Source organism: Ornithorhynchus anatinus, chromosome 12, assembly GCF_004115215.2.
Source record: "Ornithorhynchus anatinus isolate Pmale09 chromosome 12, mOrnAna1.pri.v4, whole genome shotgun sequence".
Classification (NCBI taxonomy): domain Eukaryota; kingdom Metazoa; phylum Chordata; class Mammalia; order Monotremata; family Ornithorhynchidae; genus Ornithorhynchus; species Ornithorhynchus anatinus.
Window position 1 is genome coordinate 7,048,856 of NC_041739.1, and position 16,406 is coordinate 7,065,261.

Genomic DNA, 16,406 nt, shown 5'->3' on the forward strand with positions numbered 1-16,406 from the left:
TGCATTTCTTCTCCCTCTTGTGCGATCAAAATCCGCTGGGCTGCAAAACAAGCTGACGCCACACTCCAATTCCCCAGAACATTTGATCATCCAAGCTCCCCATTAGCCGGGCCACAAGGACTTTAGGAGAAACACGGAACACAAGGCTTAACCTTTCCTCGGAGCGGTGTCGAGGATCGCCACTTAGAAAACCCGAAGCAGGTCTTCAGTCGTCCATTTGGTGAAGAAGATCCCTTGCAGTTAGCTGAGCGGTACATTTCTTCCTGACTTTTAATCTTTTTTTTAATGGTATGTGTAAGCGCTGACTAAGTACCAGGCACTGTACTAAGCACTGGGGTCGATACAAGCTAATCAGGTTGGACACAGTCCGGGTCCCATGTGGGACTCGCTGTCTTAATCCCCGTTTACAGATGAGGTAACCGAGGCATAGAAAAGTGAGATGACTTGCCCAGGGTCGTACAGCAGACGAGTGGCGGAGCTGGAATTAGAACCCAATTCCTCTGTCTCCCAGGTCCTTGCCGTATCCAGCAGACCACGCTGCTTCTCTTGTTTTGTTGGACCAGCTCTGGGATCCCTAGTCTTTTTTTATGGCTCTGACTAGAATGGGCCATCTTCCACAGTTGGGCTGTTGGGAAGTCCTCATCCAAATGAACGCCATCAACAGTATTAATTTAATTACCTACTGTATGCAAAATGGGTTCTGGGGGAGGAATATTTGCAAAGAAAATTTAAGACCCTTTTTTTTAATGGTAGTTAAGCACTTACTATGATCCAGTCGCTATTCTAAGCACTGGGGTAGATTCAAGCTATTCAGGTTGGACGCAGTCCATGTCCCCCATGGGGCTCACGGTATTAGTCCCCATTTTATAGATGGGGTGATTGAGGCACAGTTAAGGGACTTACCCAAGATCGCATAACAGGCAGTGGCGTCGCTGGGATTAGAACCCAGTCCTTCTGATTTCCAGGCCAGTGCTCTATCCACTAGGCCCCCGCCATTTCTCCCCGGCCATAAATTTACAATCTAAAGACAGTCGGAGCTTACGGAAAATTAGATTTTACCAAAGGGCAAGCGCCGAGGCATAAAAGTTAAGACTGCGGTAATGAAAATACATCCAAAAGATTCATGGAGCTAGACTTTGATTGCTCCGGTAATGGGAATCAACAGAGTTGAAGGGGAAAAAATGGCATTCCGGGAGGTCTTCCCAGAGGAAGCTGAACTTCAGTATGGATTTTGAAGAAGAAAAGGAGTGTAAATCTGGCGGAGTGAAGCAGGAGTGCAGTCTAGGTTCTGAAAGCAGTTCTGTGAAATGGCTTGGTGGCAAGGGTCATGAGCAGGGAATTTCTCGAGCTGAGCTGTAGTGAGAAAAGAGGGCAGCTAGGGAAGTGGGCCAATTGTTGAAGAGCCTTGTAGCCCATATTTAATCATTTTAATTTGATGTAGGAAGCCACTGTACACTTTTACTCAGGTCAGTGCTTAAAAATTTATTTTCGTTGCTGTGAGTTTGCAGTAATCCGGGCATCAGGTGGTAAAGGCTTCTACTAAGCCTGTGGCTAGGAGAGTGGGAAAGATTGGAAAGGGATTTAAGAAATACCAAAGAGATAATCAACTAGACTTGGTGACGGATTGGATTGGTGACAGACTTGAAGGGGTTGTTTTTTGTTTGTTTGTTTCTGTTTTGGGTTTTTTTTTAATAGCATTAATGCTTACTAGTTACCAAACACTGGGGTAGATACAGAGTCATCAGGTTGGACACAGTCCATGTCCCACGTGGGACTCACAGTCTTAATTCCCATTTTACAGATGAGGTAACTGTGGCCCAGAGGAAAGAAATGACTTGCCCAAGGTCACCCAGCAGACAGGTGGCAGAGCTGGGATTAGAATCCAGGTCCTTCTGACTCCCAAGCCCATATTCTTTCCACTAGGCCACGCTGCTTGGATGCATGAGGACGGGGAAGAGAGAAGGTACTGCCAAGATTGATAAGAAAGCTGGGAAGAGGAAAAATGTGATTCTGTGGGATTTTTATTATTAAGGACACTGTGACCCCCTCGCCAGGGTCTTTGTACTAGAGAAGCAGCGTGGCTCAGTGGAATGAGCACGGGCTTGAGAGTCAGAGGTCACGGGTTCGTATCCCGGCTCTGCCACTTGTCAGCTGTGTGACTGTGGGCAAATCACTTAACCTCTCTGTGCCTCACCTCCCTCATCGGTAAAATGGGGATTAAAACTGTGAGCCTCACGTGGGACAACGTGATTACCCTCCATCTACCCCAGCGCTTAGAATAGTGCTCTGCACATAGTAAGCGCTTAACAAATACCAACATTATTACTCCAGGAGTTTGACGTGGAACTGGGTAGAGGGCTCGGGTGCCACTTTTTGATACATTGGTGGTATCAGTAGCAAGAGTTTGGAGCAGATCAGACCGTTCGGCGCTCAGTGCCTTGAACAGCTGCAATAATCCTTTCAGTTTCCTCTGTTGCATAGCTGGAAACAATGAGATTACCAAGTGACCGTAATGGGGGTGGGTTTCAGGGCTCTCCACCAGTTCTCTCCTTACATAGTCAATCAATCAGTGGCATTTGTGGAGCGTTTATTGTGTAGAGCACTGTACTAAGTGCCTCCTAGCAGGGCTCTTCACTGCTTTCCAGCCCGTGCCTTGTGCTCTTTACTCCTACCAAGCCATCCTTCCTCAAAAAAACAGTAATGGCATTTTCATTCATTCAATAGTATTTATTGAGCGCTTACTATGTACAGAGCACTGTACTAAGCGCTTGGAATGTACAAATCGGTAACAGAGACGGTCCCTGCCCTTCGACGGGCTTACGGTCTAATCAGGGGAGACAGACAAGAACAGTAGCAATAAATAGAATCAAGGGGATGAGAGCACTGTTCTATGCACCAGGATAGATACAGGGTTATCAGGTTGCCCCATGTGGGGCTCACAGTCTTAATCCCCATTTTTCAGATGAGGTAACTGAGGCACAGAGGAGTTAAGTGACTTGCCCAGAGTCACACAGCTGACAAGTGGCAGAGCTGGGGTGACCTCTGCCTCCCAAGCCCGTGCCCTTTCCACTCCGCCAGGCTGCTTCTTGCTACTTCTTCCTGCTATGCCTTGCTCTTGACTCTCACCGCCCCCTTATGCTTTCTCCTTCACGTCTGCCAGTCCGCCGCTGGCCTTGACCTCAGAGCTCTCCTGAGATTCCCCCTCCTCCAAGAAGGACTTTGATATCGAACACCTCGGAGGGAGCTACCACCCCCAAACTGGGAAACCAACAGCCCCTTTTAGTGTTGAAGTTCAGCCCATTCTCCCGTAACGTGTTTTCACTGCCTTTAGGGTATGTTGTTCTTCTGACAACCTGCAGTGTCTGGTGAAAATGTCAGGCAGTATCAGTGCAGGACATCGGTTGAGGCTTGTGAGGTAGGGCACAAAATTGCCGTAGGAACACAACCCCTGCACTGTAGGACAACTGTGTGTGTGTGTGTGCGTGTGTATGAATATCGGTGTCTCTCTAGATGAAGCTCGTCGTCGGCAGGGAACGTGTCTACCAACTCTGTTACCGGTGCTCAGTACGGTCCTCTACACACAGTAAGCGCTCAATAGATAGGATTGATTGATAAACTAGATGTATCAGTCTACTTGCATTATTCACCTTTCCATATTCTTGCAATTATCAGTTCTATCTTTGCTTTTTATGCTGCTCCCTTCATCTCTCTGCCTGCCTTTCCCTATTAGATTGTCAGGTCTTTAGAGTAGATGGATTGTATTTATTGGTCGCCCACTGTGTGCAGACCACTATACTAAGCACCCGTATAACAGTTGGTAAACATTCCAAGCGCTTAGTACAGTGCTCTGCACATAGTAAGCGCTCAATAAATACTAATGAATGAATGAATAAACACAGTCCCTTCCCACAGCAAGTTCACAGTCTAGAGGAGGAGACAGATATTAATGTAAATAAATTACAGATACGTGCAGAAGGAGGGGTGAATTAAAGGTGCAGTTTGTAGTGCAAAGGTGACACCGAAGGGCATGGGAGAGGCGGAAATGAGGCCTTAGTCAGGGAAGGCCTCTTGGAGGAGATGTGCTTATAATAAGGCTTTAAGGTGTGGAGAGTGATCGTCCGATATGGAGAGGGAGGTCCAGGCGAGGGGCAGAATGTGGGTGGGGGTTGGTGGAGAGATGGATAAGATTGAAGTTCAGGGGGTAAGTAGGTTGGCACTGGAGGAGTGATGTGTGAGGTCAGGGTTGTAACGGGAAATCGAGGAGATAAGGTAGAAGGGGGCTTTCAAGTGAGGGGTAAGGAGTTTCTGTGTGATGTGGAGGTGGATGGGCAACTACTGGGTGTTCTTGAGGAACAGGGAAATATAGACTAAGCAGCTTTGTAGAAAAATGATCCGTGCAGCAGAGTGAAGTATGGATGGAAGTGGGGAGAGACAGGAGGCGGGGAGGGCAGCAAGGAGGCCGATGAGGTAATCAAGGCAGGACGGGATAAGTGCTCGGATTATCAAGGTTACAATTTGGATGGAGAAGAAAGGGTGGATTTTAGCAGTGGTGTGAGGTTTGAACTGACTGGATAGCGAAACTTTCAAAGGTTGTACTTTCCCAAGTGGTTTTACCGTGCTATGCACACAGACACTCAATAAGTCCTTTTGATTGGGCGTGTTCATCATGCCTTTGGTGATCCTCAGGTGTCTGCTAAGAAATTCAGTTTGCAAGAAATCCAGTAATTAAGAACCGTAGAGTCGTATTGGGACTCATCGAGCACTTAATTTCTACTGGACTAAGCACGTGGGAGAGTAAAATATAAAGTTAAAGGCTGATTCCAGGCACCATCATCAAAACTATTGAATAAATGCCTATTTTAGGCAGAGTACTGTTATAAGATGCTTGGAGCATCCAATCAAAGTAGAAGGCTAGGTTGTCCTAAAGGATGTTACAATATAAACTTTGGTAAAATAATTTTTCTTATTAATTTTTGAAAACTAAAGGTGGCTGAAACATAAAAACCGTACCGAAATGTTTCTAGGTTTAAATGGCTCTCAAGGGTAAATTTCACCATTGTTGGTATTGTCTTCAAATGCAAAGGATGAGCAAATAGGAGAAGCACCGTGGCACAGTGGAAAGAGCCCGGGCTTGGGAATCAGAGTTCATGGGTTCGAATCCCGGCTCCACCGCTTGCCAGCTGTGTGACTTTGGGCAAGTCACTTAACTTCTCTCTGCCTCAGTTACCTCATCTGTAAAATGGGGATTAAAACTGTGAGCCCCACGTGGTACAATCTGATCACCTTGTATCTCCCAGCGCTTAGAACAGTGCTTTGCACATAGTAAGCACTTAACAAATACCACCATTTATTTTTTTTTTTGTAATTAGGTCCCCACCGCTGCCTGATGCATTTATCAAATGTATTTGATTTGATATGATGTAATAGAAATATAATGGGAAACTTTACAATCAGTGCTTCCATTCATTATAAAAATCATTTTTATTTTGCAGCATTCATGGTTTCACACCTTCAGCACCTGCCTCAGATATAGTATGCCATAAAATACCAGTAATATAATGTAAATTAGATATGACATTCATTAAAATCAAATTAATGGATTATTATCTTAGAGTAACTGAAAAATATAAAATGATTTACTTCTTTTTAAGTGTTTCTGGTGATTTTTTTTATGCGAGTATTCGAAAAACACTCCTGCCTCTCTGAAAGAAAGAAATGTGATATCCATGTGAACACCAAATAAATGCATTAGAATTTTTGTGCAGTAATTAATCCCAAATGATGTGCTCTCTAAATATTAACCAGATTTAACACTTGGCAAACTTTAGGTGATTTTTCTGATGTAGTTTTTATTTTGTAGTTTAATACTTTCACTAGGCTTTTAAGGAATGAATGAATCGACTTGCTTTTGTTACGTAAGTTCACGTTTAATTCACAGCAGTTCTACTTTTTAAAAACATGTTGGGCTTTTATTGTTTTTTAATTCAGTATTCAGAAAAAGAGGTTTCTTTAGAATAAAGGGCAAAAGATCATTTTGGTTCCTTTTTATTTATATAAACTGGTGATTGTACTGTTCATTGTATGTTAGGGAGGAAAAAATATGTCCCCGATAATGGTTTTGCAGAGGAAAATATTGAAGATACCTTTAATGATTTGAGAATCATGCATCAGTATCATTTATCTTTTAAAAGAAAAAAACTAATTTTATTTTCCATTATATAGGGGCAGATTGGGATAGGAGGGTTTTGGGCTTTTAATGGAAAAATAACTTCTCCCATGTCTTCGTAGTGCATTGCTGCTACCTCTGTGGTGCTTGTGGTTAATAAAATTCAATGCCTTTTCACAGAATAAGTAAATATTACCAAAGCAGTGCTTATACATACATGGGGGCTATTAGCTATCTGGACCAAGTGTCTTCTTTCCCCTGGAGGGCCTAATGACAAGCCTTTTAAATCCAGCCTGTATTCTCCACCGTCACTGTCTCTGTGTTCCTTAAATGTGGCCTTAAAAGTAACTCAAATTAAAATGGTACTTAAAGGGATATTTTAATTGTTTCTAGTATAATCTTGCAAACAATTCAAATCATTGCCGAGTCACGTGAAGATGCAAGCTTGAATCCTCTCATTGCCTGCATATCAGAACCTTTTAGTAGAATATCTGAAAAGATCATCATTCTTATTTGTGTAACTATTGTGAGAAATCTGGTAGCAAGAATTTTTTTTTTCAGTTTCTCAAAACCAGATCTCCTTAGGCTGTTACTGTTACAGTTTTTAACTTGGTCCCATGTTTTGACTGAACTGGCGTATTACCCATTTAGCAAGAACAAGGCATCACTGATATAGTCATCATTGAAATCTAGGTGTCTAATTTACAGGGTTACTGAATTAGACTTCAGGGCCTATGTTACATTTTATTACAGTCTACACCATAAATGTAACTGGCAAGAATTAAAATAAAAGCCAGTTACACAGCTGTTACACATCTGGACTGTTGGTATAAAGCGGGTAACTTAGTTCAGCCTCGGTTGTGATAAAAAGCAGGGTCCAGAGGCCTTTTAACTGAAGTCTGGTGCTACGATCAGAGCTGAATTTAATACTAGCCCATAAGCCCATCTAATAATAATTTGTAAGAGTCCTTAGGCCATCACTAATTTTTAAACCTCTCCAGATGAAAAACGATGTCTGCCGGGCGCTTAAAAAGAGCGCGTTAGCATCCCGGCGGAGAGGATGATGATAAAATCAGTGGACGTCTCTAAAACCCTATCTTTTTTCACTCCCAAAACTTTGTGATGTCCTCCCTCAAGTCTTCTAGCTTCGAGAGGGAGGCTCTTAAACTCCTCACGCCGTGGAGAAGGCGCCCCACCCCGCCTTCAATTTGTCCGTCGATCGGAGAACCCGGGCAAGTAACTTTGAGCCGAATCTTTATTACCGGTGTGGGGTTTTTTTTGTTGTTTTTCATTCGGCAGGCTTGCAGATGGGTCAGGGGCTGTGGAGGGTGGCCAGAAACCAGCAGCTGCAGCAGGAAGGTTTCAGCGAACAAGGCTACCTCCCCAGAGAGCCCGGCCGGAGGATGGCCGCGGCCAGCGGCCTGGCCCACGCCCACCATCGTAAACAGGCCCCTGCGGGCATCGACCTCTACCACCTCCTGAAGACGAGGAAGGCGAAAGAACAGGAGGGCTTCATCAACCTGGAAATGCTGCCTCCCGAGCTGAGCTTCACCATCCTGTCCTACCTGAACGCCACTGACCTCTGCCTGGCTTCGTGCGTTTGGCAGGACCTGGCTAACGACGAGCTTCTCTGGCAAGGGTGAGTTAAAAGGGCTCAACCCGCCTGGATTTGATTTGGAAAAGATCGGTGGCGTGGCGTGATCACGGTGATCTCGGAGGAAGGAGAGTGTCCGGGGAGAGGAAGCGTGTGCGCGCGTGCGTGCCGTCGAATGGACCTGCCCCTTTTATCGGGTCCTGTCTGTCGGAAGCCGACATCTCATCCTTTTGCCCTTAAGGAAAGCGCGGTAATATAAAGGCAAAAAGAATAATCCTTTTTCATTTAAAGGAGGAGTTGCCGATCAAGAGTGGGATGGGATCTTTCACAGCGGATTCTAGCCCTCTCAAATGATAACTGGTCTCAGTGCCAAAATTCCCTGGGGTTTTTTTTTTTGGTTTTGTTTTGCTTTGTTTTCAGGAACTGAGTCTTTGCAAAAAATAGGCACAGCAAGTCAAGGGTTTCAGTTTGGAGGCCCTTCGAAATCTCGATTGGTTTTGCCTGGCTCTCATCATCTCCCGCTTCTCTCCGTTATTAATATTAAATTCCTCTCGTGGTCCGTATAATAATGATCAGAGTCACACCAGGCTTAATTCGCTACTTAAGTCTGATAAAACATCTATTTAGAATAGGGAGATTCTTTGAAATGGGTAGCTGTTACAGTTTCATAGTCTCCTCAAAGTTAATAGCTGAATTCCAGTACAAAAGTCATTTGTTCTGTTGTTCTGTTATTTTCATGTTGTGTTTTAACTATCCCTCCTGTAGCTCTCTTAATAAATAGTAATAATAAAAATAGGAATGAACTTTTGTCATTAAAACTAAAATCCAGTTACTTCACCAAAGTGGATTATGGAATGCCAATAAAGAAAAAATGGCTCAAAGGTACCAGTAAATGCAGGTTACCTAACTTGAAATGCCCACTTTCCTTAAGTGAGTTTGTTTTCATGGTAAAATCGTTTTACCTTCCTCACTGATGCTCTATAACAGACCATTACCAAGGAAAATCGAAATCCACAAATAATTCAGAAGACTAAGGTTTAGCCCGTAATTGCACCATCCTGCATAAAACCTCTTTATCGAGTTCTTACCATTGCAAAACTCTTCTTCTCATGTCCCCTGCCTGTCCTCCGGCCGAATCGTTGACAAGAAGCAACACGGCCTATCGGAGACAGCACCAGCTTGGGAGTCAGAAGACCTCGGTTCTAATCCAGGCTCAGCCACTTGCCTTCTGGGTGACCTTGGTCGAGTCACTTAATCCTTCCAGTTTAGATTGTGAGTCCCATGTGGAACAGGAACTGTGTCTGACCTGATTATCATGTATCCTACCCCAGCATTCATTCATTCAATAGTATTTAGTGAGCGCTTACTATGTGCAGAGCACTGTACTAAGCGCTTGGAATGTACAGTTCGGCAACAGGTAGAGATAAGCCCTGCCCAGTGACGGGCTCACGGTCTAAACAACAGGCTCACAGTCTAATGAAGTGCCTGGCATATGGTAAGTGCTCAAGAAATCAATCAATCAATTGGTGATATTTAGAGAAGCAGCGTGGCTCAGTGGAAAGAGCACAGGCTTGGAAGTCTGAGGTCATGGGTTCTAATCCCGGCTCCACCACTTATGGGCCGTGTGACTGGGCAAGTCACTTAACTTCTCTGGGCCTCAGTTCCCTCATCTGTAAAATGGAGATGAAGACCGTGAGCCCCACATGGGGCAAGCTGATTTCCTTGTGTCCTCACCCAGTGCTTAGGACAGTGCTTGGCACATAGTAAGCGCTTAACAAATACCATCATCTTCATCATTATTAAGAAGCTGCTTACTGTGTACAGAGTCCTGTACTCAGCACTTGGGGAAGAACAACACTACAGAGTGGTAGACCAGATCCCTGCCCAAAGGAGCTTACAGTCTACAGTGGAAGACAGCCATTAAAATAGTAATAAATAATAAGAAATACGATTATCATTATTATGGTATTTGTTAAGCATGTACTATGTGCCAGACACTGTACTAAGCACTGGGGTGGATCCAAGCAAGTTGGTTTGGACACAGCCCCTGTCCCACGTGGAGCTCTCAGTCTCAATTCCCATTTTACAGATGAGGTGACTGAGGCGCAGAAAAGTGAAATGACATGCCCCAGGTCACGCAGCAGACAAGTGGTGGAGCCGGGATTGGAACCCATGACCTTCGGACTCCCAGGCCTGTGCTTTGTCCACTTCACCTAATAGATTAGGGATAGGGGAAATACCATTATTTACTGTTTTTAGCATTATTATTGTTACTGTTATTATTATTAGAGGGGGATTGTCATCGTGAATAAATAGACGTAGATGGAGGTTGAGTTAAACTTGGAAGTCCTTCTGTCACAGAGATCTAACTAAGCATCCCACAGAGAAGTTAAAATTTAAACTCTAAACCTGAAAAGTTTGTCAAAGCACATAAACTGTCTGAATTATGGAATTATTCTGGCCAGTTCTTCGGTGTCGAATTTTATATTCTGCCCGGAGACTTTCCTTAATGTCTTCTAATCATTTGTATGCAAAGTTCATGTTTTTTTTCTCCTCAGGACATAAATTTGCTGGCACACACTAAAGGATCATTGAAATTGGGTTTGTATACATTCCTTTACCACCAAGATGTGATTAAGATTACTTTTCAAATTTAACTGTCAAATCGACCGCACTTCCTTGGAGCCTTGTAGAATTTTTCTGGATAACTTTGAGGAACATATTTTAGGTAGTCATTCTGGGAGAATTCATTAGAATATCAAATTAACGTCAGCACAGTCCACGGTCAGGGTTTCCTCGAGCTATATGATGACCCCTGTAATAAATCCAAGTAGTTCTGACTTCTTACCACCCCCAGTCCTTTTCTTTTTGTATTAGCACTGCCAGAATAGGTTGGTGGTGTAAAAGTGCTTCCCAGCTCAGTAAATGGATGTAACCAGGTGGGTGTCTCTCCCTGTTCCTGAAATTCCGTGTTAAGGTACTGTACTTAAGAGTTTCCTCCGTTGGATAGGGTGGGAATGAGGGAGGAAGGTTAGAGGTGCTAGGAAATGAATCCCCTAGGAAGCGGAACAACAAATGAAAACTTCAGTAGTGAAGTTAATGAAAATTCTTGTCCTAATACTCCACAAACTTAAAAAGATTTTATCTGATTTAAAAATTAGAAGGTAAATTCAGGATCAGTAAATGTGGGTGGCTGAAGAGTTGGACGTTTTAAAATATATTACATTTTCACTTCAGACAATTAGCTATTCTGGGCTTTCTGGTCTATATCTAGTGCTTCTGGCAGATTGGAGATTTTTTTTTTTTTTTTATGAATTTCATTTTGAAGGCTACCCGGATTCATTTGGGACTTGTCTGACTTTTGAGGTTAAACCTGGCATGTTTACTTTTGAAAAATGCCATTTCTATTTTCTTAGAAACAGTTTGCTTAATTTTCTATCCTTGCCTAGAAAAATGAATGGCGTGTTTGAACGTTGAAAAGGTTGTATTCTTTTTGAACGCAATTTGATAAATGCTGGGGTCGCCTCCTCACTTTTTTTAGTTTTCTTTTTTTTAAAACTACGTAGTATGTAAGGATAATGAGTGGTGATCTTTCTTTAATACCTGTAATATATACAGTAATCACAATCGTGGTGATTGAGCATATTGATATATCAAGTGATACTTATATTTTAGAGACATCCACTTTAATTGGGATTGGGGAAGGAGAAGAATGGAACACTAGTTTAAAATAAAAATTGGTTCAGAATGACTTGTTAGGACATATTATGACACGGAGAGATTACAACCAGAGATTGGTTAGTGTAGAGGATGGTAATATAATATCTTTTAGTTTGCAGAGACTATTGCTGGTGCATTTTGCCTTGTCTTTGTTTCACCGTGGGGTAAGATTCCAAACAGAAAAAAGGGCATGGGGCAAGAGTAAGAAAGGACGATTTCTGCTCTCTTGGCATCGTATGGCTTCTTCACTTGGGTTTAAGACCATTAAAAGTGAAAACTTTATCAAAAACTACAAGGTTTAAGATTGGCGTGTTAATCATTAAGCCTAAATGAATGAATTGAATGAATGAATTTCCAGAAACTACATGTAGTTTTATCAAATGTCTGTTTTTGCCTGCTCTGTGTATAACTCTATTTTTCTGGTTAATACCGTACATCGGCTACGCCTTCATGTCTAACGAGAAAATGTTCGTTAGTTTCCAGATCAGTTAGACCCAATATTGCGCTCCTTCATACACAACTGGAAACCTTTTTCACAGTGGGGCTTGTTACAGATGTGAAGTTTGAAATGCTGTGTACTAGGTAGAAAGACCTGGGAACAAATCTTTCATATCATTTATAGTTCTGTGGAAAACTACTTTTCACTATTCTGTAACATAAAATAGCCCAGTTTTAGAGCTATTAAAAGCAACTAAACATAAATGTACGTGTTGAATATTTTCGCTGCTGCTCTGTTTATTAACACGTTCTTGAAAACCCAGAGTGCTCTCGTACACAGGGATCTTGGTCGATATAGATCTGAAGCCTTGATCTTGGCAATAAAAAATGGTTAGTATTTTTATGTAGTCTTCCCCCCCAAAAATGATTCCAGCCAGAATTTCAAATTCTTAAGCTTCCAAACTGACAAAATTCCAGAGATTGATTTTATAGCGTCCACTGTAGCGACCTGTTTTGGCATTTACGTACATGTTCAAGTGAGGAAATGAAATAGGGTGACATGTTTTCTTGCTTGATTTGCTCATATTTTTATAGGTTGTGCAAATCCACTTGGGGTCACTGTTCCATATACAATAAGAACCCACCTCTAGGATTTTCTTTCAGAAGATTGTATATGCAGCTGGATGAAGGCAGTCTCACCTTTAATGCCAACCCAGATGAGGTAAGTGGAGGGCTTTAATATTAGTAAGAGTTGTAGTCATTTTATTACTGTTTTGCTCCTGTATGTGTAAGCATTCCTGTATAATCAACTTAGAGGTAAAATTACAATTCATTGAAAGAGCTTAAAAAAAAATATCTCATGACACCTAAATGCTAGGTTATTACTCTTATTATTTGGCCAGCTTACCTTACCTCGCCCCGTCACGTTCGCAGTTTGAGACAGTCACGCCCGTATGACGATCTTACCTTCGCTCATCTCCCCGTGAAGGAAGACCCATTTGACAGCACTCTCACCCTCACCAGTGCCGCACACGTGTTCACAACAGTTCCTCCGGTGCTATCCAGACCGCACATGTTGGCGGAAGAATGTTCCCGAGTTTCCCAACGGTGTTCCACCCAAGACATTTTGGGAAAACGTTATGGGAGACCTGACTGTAAAGTCTTTTCCCGGCCCCAAAGGGCAGCCCTCTTAAAAAGAGTTCATGACCCATATAGAAGGAAAAGATACTTTTGTCAACTCTATTTCATATACAGTAATAGGATTTTCCTTGATTCGGGTCGAATTATGTTGATTAAATAGCTGGTAGTGAATGATTGAGCTGTTTTTATTTAGGAGAATCCCCAAAAGGTACTTAAGGTGCTTAAAATATACCATCTACGTGCCAAAACTATAAGTAACTTAAGTAATACCAATAGCCGTGTAACTCCAAATGAAAGTATTATTTTAATGGATTAGCTGTTGGCTGGCATTCCTAGATAATTCATTTATTCATAAATGATATTTTTTTTTAATTGGGGTAAGTATGAAGTCATTAGGTCACATAAAGTCCCCGTCCCATTTTACGGATGAGGAAACTGAGGCCCAGAGAGGTTAAATGACTTGCCCAAGGTCACTCCTCAGGCCAGTGGAAGGATCTGGGATCAGACCGATGTCTCCTGAGTCTCATTCCCATGGTCTTTCAGTGCTCCCTTGCTGTTTTTGGTTGGATTTTTTTTAGAGGGTCTAAAAAATTATCCAAATCACAAAATTAATTCTCATTTTCTTAGTGTCTGTAAAAATTGCCATTTTTAGAGAATAGACCAGCCTTATACCATCTATTTGATTTCTTATTCCAAATTTATCTCCTTTCCATGGGAAAAATAAACCAATAAATTATTTTAGATGATTAGATATTTTTAATACACACAACACTTTATGGTAAAATTGGCATGTTAATAAATACATCTTCTGAAGCCTCAAACTTGCTAAATTTTCAAAATGGTATAGTTGCAAGTAGATCACTACTATCACAATGTAAAAAAAAAAAAAAAAAAGCAGTTGGGATTGCTTGAAGGAGTTATATGGATAAATGCAAAAGTATAACAAAGAGAATTCTAGTCTAAGCAGTCATTTGATTCTAATTTGACACAAAACAATTTTCGTTGATATAAGCTATTTTCTTTCACACACAGTTTGTTAAACATATTTGTTAAAGTACCTGATAATCATTATGAAAATTGTGGCTATTTAATGAATACTTCAGATTTGCAGCTGTGCCTATTTAAAAATAATACAGTTCTTTCTTTCTGAATATATGGTCGCTTGCATCGTGGGATAGACCTAACCTCTCTGTTTGGACTGTATCACTCGTCTGTCTCACAGATTTAATCTGGGAGTTTAAATGCTGCTGTTATCATAGTATACAAATGCCCTTCCATAGGCCTTATTAATTCTTTATGGGCTCTTTCAAATCTAGTCTGTACCTTTGTTCCCTCGTAGACACCTATGTTTCTACTACAGGACTGGGCGTTTTCTTCCTTTCTTTCTTTCTTTCTTTCTTTCTTTCTTTCTTTCTTTCTTTCTTTCTTTCTTTCTTTCTTTCTTTCTTTCTTTCTTTCTTTTGTATTTGAGAATTTACTATTTGCCAGAAACTGTTTTAAGCCCTGGGGTAGATCCAAGATAATCAGGTTGGACTCAGTCCATGTCCCGCAATGGGGCTCTCAATCTTAAGCCCCATTTTACAGAAGAAGAGGTAACTGAGGCACAGAGAAGTGACCTCCCCAAGGTCACACAGCAGACAAGTGGCAGAGCCAGGATTAGAACCCAGGTCCTTCTGACTCCCAGGCTCGTGCTCTATCCTCTAGGCCACGCTGCTTCTCTAAGGAACATACTGCCGTAACCCGGGAATGAGCCAGGGTCCTTTAGATTCATTTATTAACTTATGACAAGCCCGTGATGGTAAGGTTTGCGCTTGCCTTGTGGCGTAGCCGCTGTGGCAAGAGCCCTTAAGGGTTTGTTTCTCCTTCTATCCTGTATCTGAAATGGCCAAGGGCTCCAGGAGGTTTTAGATTTCATTTTTACCAGTCCTTGATTTGAGTTGGGAATAGTGCAAGTGGTAACTAACTACAACGTGGGACTTTACAAAGCACATCGCATCGACCCGACTGGACAGTTCAAATTATCTCCGCTCTGCTGGAAAGAAAACACGGTGACGGTGGTCAAAAACAAATAAGTCGTGTTCCTTATTCGGTCATATTTATTGAGCACTTTCTGTGTGCAGAGCATTGTACTGAGCACTTGGGAGAGTACAATACAATGGTAAACAGACACCTTCCCTACTCACAATGAGCTTCCAGTCTAAAAGGGCCCGGGGGGGGGGGGGGGGGGGGGGGGGGGGGGGGGGGGGAGAGGGGGAGAAGAGACCGACATTAATATCATAAAAAAGGCCAGGTTTTCCAGAGGCTGGTCCTCGGTGTGCTCTTCGAAATGTGGCTTCTATTCAGGCTACGAAAACTCATCCCCACAGAGCACAGCTTGTAAATTTCACAGGCTAATCAAAATCTAACATAGGGGCACGTGGAGAGTAGCCATCGTCTCCCAGTGGAGGAAAGACGCGGGCATGTCCAGGGAGAGACCGTTGATAACAGTTAGTGGCTTTTTCTCTCAGAATTCATCTAGAGCCCTACTGTGGCATATGGAGATGTTTTGCTTCAGAAGTACCGGTCTTTGAATAATAACAGTGGAAACTGTGGTCTTTAAGCGCTTCTATATTTCAAGCACTGTACTAAGCTCTGGGATTGAGGCAATATAGGCAGATTGGACCCCGTTCCTGTTCCACTCAGGGCTCACAGTCTAAGGGGGAAGAGAGAACAAGTATCTTATCTCGGTTGTTACAGATGAGGAAGGTGAGTCAATTCATATCGTGAAGCAGCGTGGCTCAGTGGAAAGAGCCCGGGCTTTGGAGTCAGAGGTCATGGGTTCGAATCCTGGCTCGGCCACTTGTCAGCTGTGTGACTTTGGGCAAGTCACTTAACTTCTCGGTGCCTCAGTTCCCTCATCTGTAAAATGGGGATTAAGACTGTGAGCCCCTCGTGGGACAACCTGATTCCCCTGTGTCTACCCCAGCGCTTAGAACAGTGCTCGGCACATAGTAAGCGCTTAACAAATACCAAAAAAAAAAAAAATATCGATTCCATATCAATCTTTGGTGGGCCGTGATAATGGTTGCCGCAGTGGGGACCTGGGAGTCAGAAGGTCTACGGTTCTAATCCCGGCTCTGCCACTCGGCTCTGCTGTGTGACCCTGGGCGAGGCACTTGGCTTCTCTGTGTTTCAGTTACCTCATCTGGGAAATGGGGATTGAGACTGTGTCCAACCCAATTTGCTCGTATCCACCCCGGCGCTTAGTACGGTGCCTGGCACACAGTAAGCGTTTAACAGATACCGCGATCATCATTATTGAAATCAGGTGAAGCTTTGACAGTGACCATGTGGAGCCAGCTCTTGATC

The 16,406-nt window shown here is 42.7% G+C and overlaps 1 protein-coding gene across 2 annotated transcripts in view; it reads left to right on the plus strand.

Annotated features, from left to right (window-relative positions):
• Window positions 1-16,406, plus strand: part of FBXO8 (F-box protein 8) — a 45,087-nt gene that overhangs the window by 15,841 nt on the left and 12,840 nt on the right. For both annotated transcript variants that reach the window (XM_029076325.2, XM_001505816.6), the window contains exons 2-3: window positions 7,466-7,805; window positions 12,513-12,639. In XM_029076325.2, the coding sequence (XP_028932158.1) occupies window positions 7,474-7,805; window positions 12,513-12,639 (459 nt within the window). In that variant the 5' untranslated portion in view covers window positions 7,466-7,473. The remainder of the gene's footprint in view (window positions 1-7,465; window positions 7,806-12,512; window positions 12,640-16,406) is intronic.